The following is a 19,489-nucleotide window of genomic DNA, read 5'->3' as shown; positions in this document are numbered from 1 at the left end:
TCAGAGTGACCCTGCACCCTGCTTGGCCAGCACAGTAGAGCTGGCTGTGGAGGCATGGGTGCCGGTGAGCAGGAGGGCATGAGAAGGGGGAAGCTCACACTGCCTCCTGCCTAGCTAAGTACTGGGTGGCTCCAAGCTGGGCGGTGCTGGAGAGCTCACCCTGGTGGTGTGGATAATGGAGAGCCAGTGAGCTGACCAGATCAGCTACACCCAAGCCCAGATCCAGGGCTCTGAGTTGGCCCACCCCAAATCTTTATCATCCGTGAAAGACTAGGATGTGTGAAAGGGCCAGTCTTGCTGACCCAAAGCTCTGGAATCTCCATGACACAGGACAACAACAAGATAACCCAGAGGACTGGTAATGAGGATCCAATATGAATGGTGTCACAGACAACAGAGGCCTGGAACCTGACCAAAGAAGTGACTCATTGCAACAAACATTTGCTAGTGAAGATGTATGGGCAGAGTGACATACTGCAGTTTCCACAACAAGCTGTTTTCTATGGTGTGTGTGTGTGTGTGTGTGTGTGTGTGTTTATGTGTGTGTATGTGTGTGTGTTTGTTTGTGTATATGTGTATGTGTATGCATATGTATGTGTATATGTGTGTGTTTGTGTGTATGTATGTGTTTGTGTGTGTGCATTTGTATGTGTATGTGTTCATGTGTGGGTATGTGTGTTTGTGTGTTTATGTGTGTTTATGTGTGTGTTTGTGTGTGTATGTGTGTGTTTGTGTGTTTATGTGTGTGTTTGTGTGTGTATGTGTGTGTATGTATATGTATATATGTGTATATGTGTGTGTTTGTGTGTATGTGTGTATGTTTGTGTGTCTGTTTGTGTATTATGTGTTTGTGTGTGTATGTGTGTTTATGTGTGTGTATGTGTGTTTATGTGTGTGTGTGTTTGTGTGTGTATGTGTGTGTTGCATGTTTATTTGAGGGGGAGGTTGTAAGGGCAAAGGGTAGATATGAGGGGAAGGAGAGATGAGCAGACCTAGAAAGTGCATGATGTGAAACTCACAAAGAATCAATAAGAACGTTTTTAAAGGGTTTTAACATTAAAAAACAAGACAAAAACAACAGCAGGGAGGTTTATCATCAAATCAAGATCAGGTCTGCTGAGCATTCGCCGCCATACTGGCAGCGCTCCAAGCACTGCCACTGGAAAACATAAAACACATATGACATGCCATTCCAATGCAACTGCATCATCGCTTTTTAAAAAGTCTTACCATCTTCTCTGAAGCATGGCTTGCATCTCAGTGCACAGGAGCATCGGCATATGCACTCTGTAACCATCACCATGGTTACAGTACAGGAACCTCCACCCCCACCCCTACCCCCAAGTACGATCCCTTGGTGTCTCTGGTATTATCAGTTTACAGTGTTTCTGAGGCTCATCCAAGGTGCTGACTGAATCCAAAGCGCACTCCTCTTCTTTGCCAAGTAGTATTTCATTCTATGACTATAAGTCTGTTTGGCCTTTCATCCTTTAATGGATACTCGGACTACTGCCATTTGTCTACCTCAAACAAACGTCTTCCCGTGAACACGTGCTTTCATATGCTTTGGGTGAATCCTGCGACTTACAATGGCTGCATCTTAGAGTAGATTTACGTCAATGTTTTAGAATTGCTTCCTAATGCTCTCCTGTCTGCTGGCAGGGGAAGAGACATTCAATTGTTCCATATGTACTTGGCTAAATCCATAGTTGTTCTAATGGGGATCTATCAGACAAGCTGATTTTAAGTCAACTTTTCTTTGCTTCTTAGGAAAAGAGGTGACAAAGTGAGATGAAGCTTAGATCGTTAGCATGAACTTAAAGAAAAAAAATTCTACTTGAAAATGAGGCAAATGCTGAGAATATAAACCTGAACAGCAAGAAATGCAATACAACCCAGCAATAAGCTTCAGCACAAAGAAGTCTGTGAACAGGAGTACTTAATACTCCAAGTGTCACTCAGGTCTCAAAATCCAAGAGGAAAGAATATAGCATCGTTTTAAGTGTTTGTAAAGCAATACAGATTTTAAAACTCTTAGTTATGATACAGTCAAGTTTGGTGGGTATTTTTATTTAAGTTCATAATATTGATAAGCTCAGCACATGCTTAGCAGCCCACCCCAGGAGCTAAGGCAGGAAACGACAAATTGGAAGGCACGTTGTATTGCTTAGGGGCTTGATGCCAGCTTGTGCAGACAGTGAGACCCTGTCTCCCTCCAGGATAAGGGAAGCATAACTTGAACATCAAGCGTGCTCGAAGTGGGATTGTCTCCCAGATGGAGGTGGGAATAGAAAGTCCTCCTAGGAATGAAGAAATATTCGAACATTTTCCACCAAGTGGCAGTGGATTTTGCTCACTTTCTTCTGCCTCTGCCTTGGTAAATAACACAGTCCATGCTGGTCTTCTTCTGTCTGGAAGTCATGCTCCGCCGGATCTGTACCTGTCTCCCTCCTCAAAGCCTTGTATTTTTATTTATTTTTATTTTTTGGCTCATCCACAGACCAGCTTTCCTTCTCTTCCCTCAGCTGCCTGCTACCCGTTTATTCACGTGCATGTGTCACGAGGCCTTGGAGCTCTTCTCTCCTCCAGGAATAATTCCACTTGAGTGACCTCATTTAGACTCATGGCTTTAAACACCAGCTCTGTGCTGATGGCTCCAGAGCTCACCCCTCCAGTGTAGATATTAACATGGAATTGATTTATCTAGACTTGAACAGCTACTATCAGATGGAAAACTGAACCCGTCATGTCATGTGGAATGCCTAATCTCCACAGCCTGTTCCTAGGGGCTTCAACACCTGCTATTACTTTCCATGCATTGTCATTTCATAAACGTTCACAAGTCAGTGACGTGAGGAAACTCCTACTCCCCTTATTTTAAGTCTTCCGTCTTTGGGACTCCGCATATATCCCATGTTGCAAAAGACCTGGGCATTTAACAAGCTGTGTCTTTTACTTATTTATCACACCTACTGTGAGCTTCCTCAGTAGAATGAAGGTAATTCTATGAGAACAGGGGTTTCCAGTTTTTATAGATGCTCGGTACCTATAATGCAAATTCAACACTAAATGATTGGGATAAATTAGTACATAAATGAATGATTCTGACTTGAAAAGAAAAACTGTGGCTTCTCACTGTTTTGTGTTGATGTTCACATATTAATCACAAAGAGATAAAGGGCTCATGATGACAATGAAGTACCAAGTTATGTTCTGAGAATCTGCAAAGAAGTTACAGGGAGCAATCTGAGAGAAGCAAGGGAGCAGGGGAATGAAGGTGTGGGAATTAAGTCAGTGTCTGAGAGAGAGCCCATCAGGTCAGAGGCAGGGTCTGTTGTGAGCTGAAGGACTGAAGAACTGGGACAAAGAGGTCCCCAGTGTAATTCTGAGCATGCTGCTCACAGATGAGCAGAAACACTTGGATTCTGAGTCTCAGAGGAGGCCAGTGGGCCTTCAGGAACTTACTGAATGAAGATTGGGTCTCCACCAAATTTTTTTAAAGAAAATTATACATGTAACTATAAAGTCAAAAAGAAGGATGGTTCTTCCTCCCATAGCTGTGAGAGGTATGTGAACATTTGTAGCCAGTTAATTATGACAAAATATATTCCAGAAGTGAGGAACGGAAACAGGGCTAGGTGGGAATTAGCAGACTGAAGTGCTAATGTAATTTCAAAGGGAGCTCTGAGCTAGATGGACGGACTCCAGCCCTATTTATAACCCAAACACTGGAGAAATTAATCCTGGCTTTAAGAGAAATGAGCTTCATTACATATCCAAAGGAAAATTTCCTGTGGAACCTAATTATATCTTATAAACATATATATTAATAATAAAGAATATGTTGGCTAAAGGTTTTTATTTGGCTTGCCATCCAATGGATGTTTTTAGTATAAAATAATCTTGGGCATTCTGATGATATACTTACATGTTTAAAAAAGCCAAAATAGAAGAGCATACCTTCTGGTGAATACTATCAAATTTTCAGGCATAGTTGTGGCTGAAGAGATGGATCAATGGATAAGAACACAAACTGCTCTTTCAGAGGACTGTGTTCAATTCTCATTACTGATAAGGCAGCTTACAGCAGTCTGTAATTCCAGGCCCAAGGGATCTGATGCTCTTGTCTTGCTTTCACATGAACTGAGCACATATGGTGCACAGATGTACACACAGACAAAACAATCAGACATACAAAAAATTTTAAAAATTCAGGCATGGCCTGGTAACCTTCTTGCCTTAGCCAAGAAGCAAGTCAGAAGAGTGTAATGGTCTATCTAGGTCTCTCATATGTTTGTATGGACCGTGTTCCTATGACTTCCTAAGAGAACCTTCCACAGCAGGCCTTCCACAGCACAGAGCTTCCTCCAACATAACTGCCAATTCTTCCTCTGATGGGGTCATGTCAAATCAGTGTTCTATATATTGAATCAAATTTTCAGATATCATCTGGTTCATAACTTACTTGACTAGTCTATTTTTCATTAAAAATGCTGATGGTATCCATTTTGTCCAAAGTATTTACCCTTAAAAGATATTACCTTGGGTAAACTAAAAGCTGACTTACTGGTACATAGATAACATATTTTAAAGCCATTGAAAGTAGACTCAAATTGCCCCTTAGAAGGACTGAGCTATTTAATACTCCTAGTTGCAGCAGAGACAAGGTACTCAGCCACTTTGAGAATACTTATACAAAGTTTTCTTATAAAAAATGATGCATATGCTTGATCTTCTTGTGGGTCCCTAAAAACTGGAGCTGCAGATGTCCTAAAAGCTACTGTCTATACAAGGGATATGTTCTTGTAGCTGGGCTGCCTTTTCTGGCCTCAGTGGGAGAGGAAGAGCCTAGACTAGCAGAGACTTGAAATGACAGAGTGGGGGAATACTCAGGGGCACCACCCACCAGAGAAGGGGAGGAGGGAAGGGGAAGGACTGTGGGAGGGGGTGACCAGGAGGGGGCAGTGTGCATGATGTAAAGTGAATAAGTAAAAAGGAAAATTACATTAAATAACAATTTAACACTACAATCCACAATGACTCTTTCCCAGCTAATGGAGCTAGGAGTGTATAGGATGTCAGTCATTCAAAACTCTACCAAGAGATCATTCTTGAAAATGGCTGCGGTAGTTTGAATAAATCTACCTACCTTTAGATTTCTTCTTGTCTGCTATTTTGGTATCAGCAACAAGAAAACTATTGTTACCCCTCACTCTGATGCACTGATGCTGTGTGTGAGACACAACTTGGATGCTTGTTTCCGTTGTCACTACTGACAAGTTACAAATGCCCTAAGAGGCACATGAACTGGAAACTGGAAATGATGAGCCCTGAATACACAGAATGCTCTTGCTAAGGAACTGGTGGCAAGAGAGAAAGAGTGTGTCAGAAGATATATGCCTGTGTATGAGCTGGCAAGGTGGCTCACACACCCATGTGGCTCTAAACCACAGTCAACTCTCAGCACTAGATGTATGGGGTACCTTGGAGAAGTGTGTTATACAGAAAAAAAATCAGCTCTTAAAAGCCTTCATCTGGGATGAAAAATTAAGCTGTGTTTGTTTGGGGGCCATTTGGTAGACAGTTTTGAACAAATGAGATATTACAGTTCAGAACCACGCACCCAGATGAAACTATCCATCAGTGATACAAAGAATTGTCCTCTCCTTGTTTCTCTGCCCCACTCATTTATGCGATACCGAAAGAACACATGTTGCAGGAGCCAACCTTCAATTATGAAGGCAGAAGCCCCTACGCAGCAGGTACAGACACCAGACTGTAGCATGTCCTGGTCCTGAGGCAGGAGGTGATGCTCACCCTCACAGTGGTCTCCAAGCACAGATGCTCTGTAACCCTGGTTGCACACGCACTGGAAGGAGCCCTCTGTGTTCCTGCACTGCCCGTGAGAGCAGAGGTGACGGTGTTCACATTCGTCAATGTCTGTGAGCAGAAGAGCACAGAGAAACCCATCGTCTGCCTCAATACGCACAGTGGTTTCTGGTTTATAATTGAGCGAGACCTTTCATTCAGCGATGTACACTGAGCTCAAACTAAAGGTCATTCTACAATAAAGGAATTCTGAAGAAGTTAAAAATGTAAACTGCCTGTCCGCATAGGTCTCACTATTTAAACATAGGTAGCAAATAGTTTGCTGTAATTTGTGAACCTCACTTCGAACACTCAGTGTTTGAAAGCACACCTGCTTATAATAGCCTAAAGCAAAGTTTCCCAAATTGGTCATAGTACACAGGCCAAACCTTGTTACTTTATTAGTGAGGAATTACATAGACAGCAACAACTATTCTTCTTATTTCTGATGCTTACCTGCTGGTCACCAAATGTCTGCCTTGAACTCACTTCATCTTGTTTTATTGGCTTGCCTGACGTATATGAAATGACCTGGGTTTCTGACACTATGATAACCTAGGCCGGGTGACTCACCCTGGTCTCAGTAGTTTGAGATGGCTCACACCTACCTTCACATTGGTCCTTAGCTGCTGACAGCTGATAGCCCTGCGCACAGGTACACCGGAAGGAACCATCAGTGTTTTTGCATTGCCCGTTCATGCACAGGTTCCCTTGCTGACATTCATCAATATCTGTTAATATAAATGACGACAATTAGCTTTCTGAAAGAGACTTCCCCACAGGAGAACATGCTAATCTTGACAATGTGGTCTGGGCTCATTGTCATAAAACAATAGTACTTTGGCTGGACACTAGAAACTCTACCAACCCAGTATGTTGAACTGTGTAAGTTAAATGATTCCAAAAGTCACTTAAAGCCTCCTCCTGCCTCACTGTAACCCTTCAAATCAAGCACAAAGACAACATAGGGCCTTGGTGTTAAAACTGGAAGGCAGAACATGAGGCACATAGTAATAGGGACTAGATTCTGTAGGCCCACTGTAACTTACGAAAGACAGAAGCAAGGCAATCGAGGGTAAACAAATAGTAATCTGAGCAGATCCAGAAGGTAACAGAAGAATGAGAAGAATGTAGTTTCTTTATAACTTCAGTGATAAGGTCAAAGACCTGTGTTAACTAAGGCTAACCTCTTTCTCAAAGTAACATGGAAACCATTACAGTGGTAAGAAGGTGACATATGATGAGACTGAGAAAAACGTGGTACTTGAGGATTTAATATAAAGTGCCTTTAGGCACACCCCTGTAGTTCTAGCATTTGGGGAGGCTGGGCTAGAAAGACCATGACTTCCTTCTGTGTGGATACACAATGAGACCTTTCCTCAAAAAAAAAAAAAAAAGTCCTAAACAAATATCTCGTGTTTTCTTTCATATTACTAATCTAGCTTGCTTTCTCTCCCTTTTTCTGCATATATGTATTTCTATGTATATAGACACATGGACATGCACATAAGAATGTGTATTTAGGGCATAAACGTAGAGATTGGAGGATGGGGTGGGGGAGAAACCAGAGAGGGTGGCAGACTGTGTGCGCCATGAAGCAGTAGAGAGCATTATTCTGGGGACAATCAGAGAAAGGCGAGTAGAGAAGGGCAAAGGGAATTGTGCTAACAGCGTATGACAATGTCACAGTAAAACCCATTTCTACATACTGGCCAGACATCAACTGTAATGTAAATAATCCTGGAAGAAGAACAAAAAGTCTTGATGAAAGTGAGTGCAACGGAGAGAGAGTGTAACTTTACAGAGACATGCTGAGCATCAGTGACCTGGGAAATGGCGCACAGAAGAGGAGACAGGGCAGCAGTAAAGCATGGCTTCATCTATTGCTTGGACATTTCTGAAGAAACAGGCTTGTTTCCCACGTGGTTCATTCTGTCTACGGTAAGGATTTGCATTGCTTGTCAAATTGACATGATCTAGAACCATCTTAGTGACAAATCCCTCAGCACATGGGATTGGCAAGATTAGGTCCATTGGGATGAAAAGACCCATCTTAGCTGCCAAACTGTATAAAAAAGGAGAAAGCAAATCTATCACCAGCATTCACCCACTCCCATCCCTCACCTCCTGACTGTAGACACAGTATGACCAACCATGTCAGAGTTCCCACCTTCAAGACTTCCCCATCATGATGGACTGTACTGTCAAGCTCTGAGTCACAATCAGCCCTTCCTCTCTCAGGATGCATCACCAGGCATTGGTCCCAGCAAGACAGAAAGTATTGAACTTGGCTGCTATGCTGGTCTGTCATGATTTGAAAATTCTGCCCTGCTTCACCTGTATTAGCCCAGCCTGAGCATGTCCAGCTGGAGAGCTAACAATCTAGGAGAATTCATAATCATTAAAACATGGTACAACTGTCCACCCACACCACAGACCTCTAAGGGTTGCTGGAATTGGGGAACAGATGCAAAAGACATTGGCCTTTGCTGACCTAAACTACAATGTATAAAGTGACTAAGGAAGCTGTAGAGAAGCCACACTCTGTGATCAATGGACAACTGTTACTTGATTCTAAAAGCCTCTTAGTAAAAATGCATCTGAAAGTGCTGACAGGGCTCCCCATTCACTGTACAGCCTTTCCCTTCAGTAAGATTGACTGCTATCTGAGCCAAGTTGAGTTTCTTAGGGTTTTGTTTTGTTTGTTTGTTTGAGACAAGGTGTCTTTGTGTAACCTCGGGTGTCCTGGAAATTGCTCAGTAAAACAGACTGGGCTTGAACTCAGAGATTCTCCTTGCTCTGCCTCTTGAGTCCTGGGATTAAAGGTGTGTGCTACCACCACCTGGCACAAAAATCAAACTTTATAAAACTAAAGGAATTACCATTTAAGAACAGAAATGGGTATTGTCTTATATAATAGTAAATAGTAATAGTAAAAATAGCCAGGAAACTTTATCGAATGTTTCTACACCTACAGATAAATAATTTTAACATAGAACTTTATTTTTAAAAGAGATTTGTCAAATGTTTTGAGATATTAATGAAAAGTTGGAAAAAACTGTGACACTACATTGGAGTATTATGGGACCTTTACAAATTATGTTTTGAGAGTTAACAAAGGCATGTAAAATGTGTATAACATACAACGGATAAAACCATGCATGTCACATACAATATTCAAGAGTTGTGATGTTTTTAAATCCACTACAGATTTGCCCATAATAAGGAGCCAGATATGCTTCAAGGAGATGGATGGAACCAAACACAGATTGCATGGCCCATTTTAAGGCCAGCCACTAAGTTCTACCCATGAAGAAAGCTCAAACGTAGTGGGACGTGAGACCACAGCATTACCTTGACAGTGTCTGTGGTCTGGTGTGGGGCTGTAGCCCTTGTGGCAGGAACACATGTAGGAACCTTCCAGGTTGGTGCAGGAACCATTGGTACAGATCTTTGGCTGCAGGCACTCGTCCACATCTTGCAGGATGTTGCATAACAGAAAGAAACAAGAAGAGAGGGAAGAGCATGAATCAAAACAAGATTGGTTAGAGATGGGAAGACCAGGCAGATTCTTTGACGTCTCAGGTGTCCTGGGAAGCCACATTGTGCTGAGAGCGCTGCTTTTGGACCTCCCTCACTATGGATGAAGAATAAACCCAATGAACTATGCAAACAAATAAAAAAGCACAAGGGGCCTGCTATGAGTGAGGTTGGCTGCGGATCGTGATTTTAGGATAGTATGTCCTGCAGGATAAAGTCTCTCTTAGAGAAGGGCTGGGGACCATTCTGGGAATTGATTGCACCAGGAGGCTGAGGGGCCCTTCAGACACAAAAGCTGTGACTCAGGGCCAACAAAGCCACAACTGAAGGAGGAAAGTCTGATCCCTCCATAGGGCAGGGAACTGGCGTGATGAGAATCAATCCAGGGCTGCTTCCTGGTAGGTTCATTGGGCATCTAGAAGGCAGCCTGTCAACTGCACAGACAGAAGCTACAGTTAAAGTAGCCACTACTACTTATGAGACTGCACAGAATGTTCTCTATAGTTGTGGTAAAATTAACAGGGTACAAGCATTTGAGAGAGGAAGGAGCTGGCACTTAGAGAAGCTTACTAACTCAGCCAAGGTCATGGGATTAGAAAAGGATGATGATTCTGGGGCTGGGGAGACGGTTTAATGATTGAGAACATTGGCTCCAGAGGACCCAGGTTCAACTCCTAGGGCTCATAGGGCAGCTCACAACATCTGTGACTCCAGTCCCAGAGGATCAGATGCCCTGTTTTGATGTCAGAGGGTGAAAGACCCACATGTGGTGCAAATGCAGTCAAAACACCCATACACATGAAACAAAATAACATTTTAAAAAGAAAGAAAATGGTGGTTTAAAAGTTTGATCCCAAAGCCCATTTTAAAAAGAAAACAATAGTTCTCTCAACCTTCAACTGTTGAACAGTCTTCACAGATGTCACCTAAGACCATCAGGAAAGGTAGATATTTACCTTTCTTAAAGGTAGATATCATGTATAATAGTATCAACATTACAGTTATAAAATAGCATAGCAAAAAAGGATTTTATGGTTGGGGAGCACCACAACATGAGAAACACTATTAAATGTTCACAGCATTAAGGCAGTTGACAGCCACCCATCCAGTCACTGAAAAATGCTGTTCTAAGTTATACCAGTAAAATAGACAGGATGTCCTTTGTCTTCAAGATGTGGGTGCCACGTGTTAGTGATAGAGTTGTAATAAAGAGAACAACGAAAGGCTTTCCCAATACCCCAGATTCAATCTTTGAGTAGGATTAGGAGACCTGACACTGTGGAGGAGGAAGTCTGTAACTAGGGGTGGACATTAGAGTCGAAAGCAATCTCTAGGCAAAGTCCCTTATTTTTATAAACCAGCGTGCAAAGTTCTCAGCCACTGCCCCAGTGCTTGCTGCACCTGACCATGCAGCTCAGCATGATAATAATGCACCGAACCTCTGAAACTCTAAGCAGGCGCTCGAGTCAATGATTTTCTTTACAAGAGCTGACTTAGCTTCAGTGACTTTGACAGCAAGAGAAAAGGGCAGAGGTAAAATGTAAATCACATCATCACACAGTCTTAAAACCCCTCCAGGTAACAAAATTTAAAACTAAAAAGCAAGTGAAACATGTAGTCTTGGAACTGGCAGTGTATGGTTAGTGATGTGCACGAGAAATGAGTCTATCAAGACTTAATGGATCTGTTACAATACAGGGACATCATGGAAGCCAGAAAGCTGTGATTTCTTTAGAGTTAGTGATGAACACCAGCACATGTAGTAATGTGGATGCAGAGATCCAGGGGTGCACCTCACACTTGGACCAATTCGAAGCCATCTAATAGGCACACCTTTTAGAATGTGTGAGAGTTTCCTTCCAAATGAGTATAATTGAGAAGAGCTATGCCTGGCACAACCCAGCAAAAAGATGAAAGGCGTAAAGTCAGCAGATAACCCTGTATGCTAAAGTTTCATATTTAAGACATTATTATGTTCAGCTAGTTAAATTTATTTCATATGAGACATATCTTAAAGTATGTCATTTGATTTCAATAACTTGTTTTGTTATAAAGTCCATGCTAGTACAATAGCAATCACAAAAGGAAGCTTCTGCATCATATTCTAGAAGTGAGGATGGTACAAACCTAGAGGAGAGTATTTGGTAAAACTGAAATGTAAAATTGTAATGTTCTCCTTTATAAAACAAAACAAAAAACCCTGCAACACAGTTTCTGTCATAGGCAAAGTTAAATCCAGTGAAAGAGAGTGGATGAGATTGGAGTGTTATTTATTGATTACCATATTTATATTGAAAATGATTGTTTAAGCTTTCACTGATTTCATTTCATAGCCTTTTATTGAGTTCTTACTAGAATATTGCTACTAAGAAGAGGGCTGCAGAGAAAGCCCAACTGGTCAAGTGTTTACCGTTCAAGTGTGAAGACCAGAGTTTTGAACCATAGAACCCATGGAAATGTTGGCGGCCATGGTGGCCTCCTGTAATCCTAGCACTCGGGAGGCAGAGACAAGGAATCCCTGAAAAAGTAGGCTGGACAAATTACTAAAATCCTGGTCTGGGTCCAATGAGACACCGTGCCTTAATATATAAAATTGAGACTGATTGATGAACACTCCCAGGATCGCCCTTGGACTTCCACATACATGTACACATACATGTTCACATGTACATGTGGACTTGCATATACACCAAAAAACCAGTTTGAAAGCTGAGTCCCATTTGAATGCTCTTGTGTAAGTCACTTCTGGTAGTTGTGGGACCATACATGAGTATAGCATTGATGACCTAGGAAGAAAAGCCTCAGAACTGATAAAACTTCACTTGCCACTACAATTTAAGTATTCTTAGCCTACAAATCAAAATATCTCCTAACACTCCCTGTCCAGAGCCAGAAGAGTCAGGGATACCATGAGAAAATCTACAGGACCCACTAACCTGGGCCCATAGGGGTGCATAAAGATAGAACTGCCAACCAGAGAGTATTCATGGGATGGATCTAGGCCTTGGGCACATATGTAATAGTTATACAGCTGGGTCTTCACTGGGACCCCTGACAGCAGGAGCAGGGGCTGTCTCTGACTCCATTGCCTGCCTTTGGATCCCTTTCCCTTAACTGAGCTGCCTGTTGACTCTCAATAGGAGGCTTGATATGCCTAGGCTGCAACTTTATATGCCAAATCTGGTTGATACCCAGGGGAGGCCCTCCCTCTTCTGAGAAAGGGGGAAGGTGAGAGGCAAGGGAAGGAGAGGAGGAAGGGAAGCTGCCATTGGGATAGAAGGTAAGTAAATAACTTAATCAATAAAATCTTAAAATATATTAATTTTTATTTTAAATGTGTTTGTGAGAGAGAAATAGAGAGATATAGTAATTTTTATTTTAAATGTGTGTGTGTGAGAGAGAGAGACAAAGACAGAGAGAGAAAGGGAGAGAGAGAGCATGTGCACATGAGCGCAAGTGCCAATAAAGGTTAGATGATGCTCCCCCCACCCCTACTCCATCCTTCCCACCCCCACCCCCAGCTAGAAATATAGGCATTTGTGAGCTAGGAGTAGGACTTAGTTTCTCTGCAAGAGCAGCACACAGAATTAACTTTCAAACTATCCCTCCAGCCTAATCAATACATCAAAATTACTAAGGCTCTTAAACGCATTTTTCCCCACTTTTTTCTGTTCACCAACACAAGGCAGAGTACGAGCTGCCCAGCAGAGTTTTGTCTTCATTTGGCAACCCAGAGCTTGGATTGCTCTTATCTTCCTTCCACTTTACAAAGACTGTTCTGTTTCTTAAGAAAGAACTCAGAAATAAAATTATACTAAAGCACAGCAGAGGCCCATCTGCGAGTGTGTGCACCATGAACTCCATGTGTGCACTAAGGAAGAAGCCATGGGCATTGCCCATGAAGCTCATCATTGCTTTCAAAAATAACCCTAATTATGTCACACCAATCTGAGTTTCTAACAACAGAAAACAGCACTTTCAGGATGCCTATTTCCCACCCTTTCTTTGCTTGTGGGAACCTACTTTTGTAAACACTGAGAGCAAACAACTTAAAAGAAGATGCCAAGAATTGGAGCCAAAGTAAATAGTGGAAAAGAACAGACATGTAAATTCCAGACAGCAGCAAGAGAGTGTCATGTGTCATATCTGGTTTGGTTTCAAAAATGTTAACAAGTTCAGAAATGTATGGACTCCCTGTTTAATTACTCATGCCCCAGAAAATGTGATTTACAGAGCTATAGAATGTACCAGCAATGTCTATTCCTACGGCCATATTTTATTTAAATTGCAGATACTCCAGATGGCCATGCATGGGATGCTTACAACATTGACTTTTTTTTTTAAAGCTACTCCCATGACTAATTATGACGTAGGACTCTGTGTAATAGCTAGGATAATATCAAATGCTTAGTATTTACTTATTATAGACAAACTTGCACGGAACCAGCCATTTCTTGTAGACATACCAGTTAGAGTCAAACAGATCCATGGCTTTAATGGAGATTAAGTTCTAGAGAAAATATCAGGCAACAGAGTATTCCCCAAGGGATGTCTAGAAAGAAGGAGGGGTAGATAGAGAGCAGCCGGACATAAACACTTGACTGAAATGTGTGGAGCAAAGCAAACTCCATAACGTATCTTGATGCCAGAATTCTTCTCTAGACCACAGATCCCTACATCCAGCTAGTCAGCCTACCGAACATCCCTCTATTCTCTCATAGGTACCTCACAGCCTCCACAGATAAGACTACATCCTGCCTTTCCTTTATGGCAAGAAAAAACGTGTGTGGGCCTTGATGCCAACAGAATGTTAAGGCTCCATACTTCTTTATTTCTAACTTTTGGGATAGTCTCCTACCAATATACCACAGGAAGCAAGATAGACTCTGCCTACCCACCATCTGCCCCTAACCAGGATAACCTCACTTCTACAATAGAAGGATGTAAGCATGTCTTGGTTTCCCACTTTAGAGCTCAAAGTTTATGTTACTATAGTCATATAGAATATACATATTACCCAAATCTTTGTAAAGCATTTATATAATGAATTCAAACAGTCTTGGCTTCTTATCTCAGGTAGAAAATTTATCAAGAAAAACAAAATCAGACAAGCGGCTTCCACACTCCGCATGAGCTGTTAGGATATCCCACTTAGTGTCTACCATTCAGTGAATTAAACTGGACTTTCAAGAGTAAGACGATACAGTTTCTTTCCTTAGCTTTACAGGTTAATTGTTTACAAGGTCAGAAGTTACGGCTAGAACAGCTCAAAGATTTAGGTACCCATCTTATTATGCCACCAGCGGTTCCAAATTGATCCTTATGAATTCCAGAGTCCTAAGAGATTGAGAAATGCTTTGTTCACGACTAGGGATGCCAGGTCAGCAGGATATGTTACTTGAGTTCTCTACTATCCAGAAATGACTTGTCCTTAAATAAATTCTGGCTGGCTCTTAGAATACTTTTTTTTTCCCTTTTAAAAATTTTCCACACCATTGTTTGAACCAAACATTCTACAATTCTTTGTCAAGATTAACAAGCTGATCAGTGATGGATAAATTCCCAGCTCCACCTTCTTTCCTCTTTCCGAGAAGAGGACATGCACCTCCCTCAGCCCTCTGGCAATTTTCCATTCTCCACAATTTCACCGAGATGTCTCCCAGCTGGCCAGCAGTCCCACCTTGCTAATTCTTACTGCCTTGGGATGTAATTCATGTGAGTCAAGAATTTCTTTTGAATTATCCTAATATCCTCAGAACATATCACATTCCCTCAAGTCTCTAATTGTTGGGCATGAGCTACCAGGTGCAGAAGGACTCAGGAGGCTTCTCCACCCATTCATGCTCTCCTTGGACTAATCTCAGTCTTATGCATCACCTGTCAGTAGTTTGGAACTTGCTAGAATTTGTCCCAGAGCAGTAATTTACATGCATTATTTCCTGTATTCTCAAGGAGATGAATCTGTCAACAACATGAAGCAATCATGTTTCTGAATCCATCTAACCACAATTAATTCCTTAGTCACCCACATAGACTTTAAGCAATGACATCCTTTTAAACTAAAAAGGAGTGTCATATTCCAGTAATGAAGTCGCATACATGCAGAGGCTCACCACTCCCTCATCCAAATGTGTCCCCTCAACTATTCTTCATGTGTTATTTTTCATAGGAAAGATAGGAGAACATATTTGACAGGAAATGGACCATGAAAAATGAGACAGAGATGTTGATTGTGCCAACATGGTGAGACCATCTCAGCTGTACTGAAGGTGCAGCAAATCCCAGGAGCTTAGGCCCCTGTCAATTCTGCTGAAGTTAAAAAGTATGAAATAGCAAGCTGCTGACAAGAACCTGCTACACCATTGACAGAGAATCAGTATTTTTTTCAGATCCTGAAAGGAGCCAAGACTCTCTATATCCTAAACAATCAGCCAAGGATGACCTCAGAAAATCAATCCTCAATCGCCTTCATCTGGTCACAGGCTTCCTACCTCACTTCCCAAAGGAAAACTACTCTTCAGAAAAAAAAATAAAATGCTGCTATAGTAAAGGATGTTGTAGAACTACATTTCCAATCCCAGAACCCCTGAGCCATAACTAGCAGTTTCCAAATTCTGACTTCAGGTTTCTCCTTCCTATGAAAAATTTAATTTCCTTTATATTGCTTTACTCATTAATTTTCTGAGTGTATAGGAGGGGCACACATAATTTTATACAAATGGAAACACTGAATTTGTAGACAGAGGAGCTGAGTCCTGTTTCTTACTACATGTGGCTTCCAAGAAGATGATAAATACGTTTGAGACTCAGCTTTTGCATTTGTCCCACAGGCTGATTGCCGTGAAGAACCAAGTAAGAAACTCGGTCAAGTCAAAACTATATAAAGAGATGTTTCTATTCTTGGTTATACAGTCGTAGTTTCTGTCTCCACAAGTAGGATTTTTTTCCCCAAGGAGGTGAAATAATTCTACATTGAAATCATTAAAACACCAAAGAAAAAAGAAAAATACAAAACAAAACAGGAGACAGAAAGTCTTATGGGTTGGCAGAACTAATACTGTGAAAACAGCTAGAATAGTAAAATCAAACTGAATATACAACACACTTCCAACTACATTCTTTTCCAGAAGAAGAGATAAATTCTAAAATCCATAAGGAAGTTAAAAGAACCACAAATAACCAGGTCAATCCTAAGCAGAAAGAACAATAGCTGATCTCAAACTATACTATAGAGCTGTAGTAACAAACCTGGCACTAGCATAAAAATATATGCAGAACAATGGAATAGAATGGAAGACATTGAAACAATAGACATAATGACAGCCACCTAAATTTTGACAAAGATGCCACAAACATGCATTAGAGAAGAGAGCCTCTTTAAGAGTGTTGGGGAAACTGGATTTCTACAAGCCAAAGAAAGAAACTAGGTCCTTATCTCTCCCCGTACCTCAATTCAGAACAGATCAGACTTTCTTGTAAGACCTGACACTCTAAAACTGCTAGGAGAAAACATAGAGAAAAACCTTTAAGACATAGCGATAGCCAAGGACTTTCTGAATAGGATCCCAATAGCACAAGTAACAACCCCCCAAACTGACAAATGGTATTTTACAGAATGATAAGACTTCAGTATAGCAAAAGAAATAATCACAAAAATAGACAACCTACAGAATTCTGAGAAAAAACCTTTGCTAATTATACATCAGACATTAGATTTATACCTAGAATAGATGAAGTATAAAAATTAAAATAGAAAAACACAAGTCATTCATCCAATAAATGGGGCCAATGAAATTAATAGACAGCTCTGAAAAGAAACACAAATAGCAAATAAGTACTTAAGAAGTTGTCAACACCCCTAGATACAGGTAAGAAAAGCTGTCTTGAGATTCCATCTCACCAGCTGCCAAGAAAAGAAATGACAATCAAACCTGAAGAGGATATGAGGAAAGAGGAAATCTCACACATGACTGGTGAGGATGCCAACTGGTACTGCCTCTGTGAAAATCAGTATGAAGACTTTTCAAAAAAACTAAAACCAGAATTACAAGATGGTTCAGGTATAACACTCCTGCTGTATCTGTATCCAAAGCAACCACACACAGGTAGAGCTAGTGACCATCCATGCTTAATACAAAATTCTTCATAATAGCTGAATATTGCAACTAGCCTGATCTGTGTCAACAAGTTAACCAATAAATGTGGCTATACACCTGTGGTATTTTATTTAGTCATAAAAAATGAAATCATGACATTTGTGGAAAAATAGTGGAGCCAGAAGTCATTTTGTTAGGCAAAACCCATACTCAATTAAGACATATGTGAGATCTCTCTCTCTCTCTCTCTCTCTCTCTCTCTCTCTCTCTCTCTCTCTCTCTCTCTCTCTGTGTGTGTGTGTGTGTGTGTGTGTGTGTGTGTGTCTGTGTGTCTGTGTGTCTGTGTGTCTGCAAAAAGGGGACAATAAAAAGGGAGAAGGAAATCTTAAGTAAAGGATAAGGTGGGGGATAATTGAGTCTATATATCTCTATATCAATAATATAGTATATAAAATACATAATAGAAAAGCACACGTAGGAATTACTTAAGGAGAAGGGAATCAGTGATAAGAGAAATAAACAGCCTGGGGGCGGGCAGTAGTGGAAGGAAACAATAAAAATAAAGTCTGTTGACCCCAAGCACCTAAATGCTATCAGGAAACCATCCTTTTGCCTGGTAAATTAAACAAATTACTACAGAGTGGGGAGTTTTGTTGGTTGCACACTTTTGAGTCTTCTCTCACAACCAATGGCAACACAGTCAAGAGGTCAGCAAAGACAGCCTGACAGAAGACTCCTTTGCCATACAATGACTGAAGCCTAAGGCTGGTGTTTACACATTCTACAAGACATGCTCATCTACTGTCTTAAGTCAAAAGGCTTCTGCTGCACCAAGTCTTCAGTTTCAACGCAGTGTAGAAATGTGTACACATCCCACACAAGTTATCTTCTCTGCGTTTACTCTACCAGGGCTCTGAGCCTGGTCAAACCTGTGAACGCTAAGTTATTCAAATGCCTCAGGCTGACCACACTGAGAAGGCTTTCATGGGAGCCAGGCCATTAGCCCAGAGAGATTAACAAAGAAGTAACACTCTAATAAAGCTCAGGAAACTCCTGAGCCATGAGTACTCCCAAGTCACATGGTCACAGACTCAACTCAAAGGAAGACAGAAAATAAACCTAAGGGCCAGCCACACCATCAAGAGGTAAGCATCATGAAGGTGAGCATACAGAATAATGGATGGAAAGAGGAAACAGTAGCATTAATATAAAAACCCAACCTACCATAAAGCCTAATGGTCATTAGGAATCACTAATGAGCCCACAGAGACATATCTCAATCCCTAAGGCATATCCCATCCATGTAAAAGGCTTACAATAGCAGAGAGAGAATAAAAGCCCACATGCCATGGAGTTTAAGGAAGCCAAAGTAACACAATTACTTAGAGAACAGAGAATGTGCCATATTTACTGTATATAGGACTGCTGTGTTTTGTATTTCAGGATAATCAATGAAGAGATGCTATAGCTGGGGAGTTACATTAGTGAACCCAAATACATGTTGGACTAAGTGCTTCATATTGCTTATTCAATTCTGGTAATTTGTATGGCTATACAAAGATGTTTCAATCCTTCCTTGGTATTTTACAGATAATGAAACTAGACTTCAAGGAGGTCGCATGACCCAACTTCCATCTAGTTTCAGAGACATGTAAGGTGCCTGTAAATAATGAACTGCCAGAGCAGCCCCTGGGGAAGGACTCTCATCAGACACTCCATAAGAGAAATTGTTGACCTATAAATTGATGACCTTCCCTAGTTTAAAAAGCCAGCTGGAACTGGTTCCAACCTACAGTGATGAAACAGTCATTGAAGACAGGACCAGACTGGCAACAAGGAGAGATTAAAAGCTAGATCCAGGGAGCACAGCTCCAGTGATAAGATTATCTATCGGGAGACCACTGAAATCTACAGCTCAAGAAGTAGCTTGGGCTTCATAATGTCTGTGAATTGTTTCTTGGGTATTCAGAGCTTTCTAGAGCTAG

At 41.2% G+C, this 19,489-nt stretch overlaps 1 protein-coding gene across 2 annotated transcripts in view; it reads right to left on the bottom strand.

The window, feature by feature from the left end:
- Positions 1-19,489, bottom strand: part of LTBP1 (latent transforming growth factor beta binding protein 1) — a gene marked incomplete at its 5' end in the record, with an annotated part of 370,057 nt that overhangs the window by 72,362 nt on the left and 278,206 nt on the right. For both annotated transcript variants that reach the window (XM_080931548.1, XM_080931549.1), the window contains 3 exons: positions 5,818-5,940; positions 6,477-6,599; positions 9,223-9,345. In XM_080931548.1, coding sequence (XP_080787674.1) covers positions 5,818-5,940; positions 6,477-6,599; positions 9,223-9,345 — 369 coding nt within the window. The remainder of the gene's footprint in view (positions 1-5,817; positions 5,941-6,476; positions 6,600-9,222; positions 9,346-19,489) is intronic.

Source organism: Micromys minutus, assembly GCF_963924665.1.
Source record: "Micromys minutus genome assembly, chromosome: 1".
NCBI lineage: Eukaryota > Metazoa > Chordata > Mammalia > Rodentia > Muridae > Micromys > Micromys minutus.
This window is presented reverse-complemented; position numbering and strand designations above follow the sequence as displayed.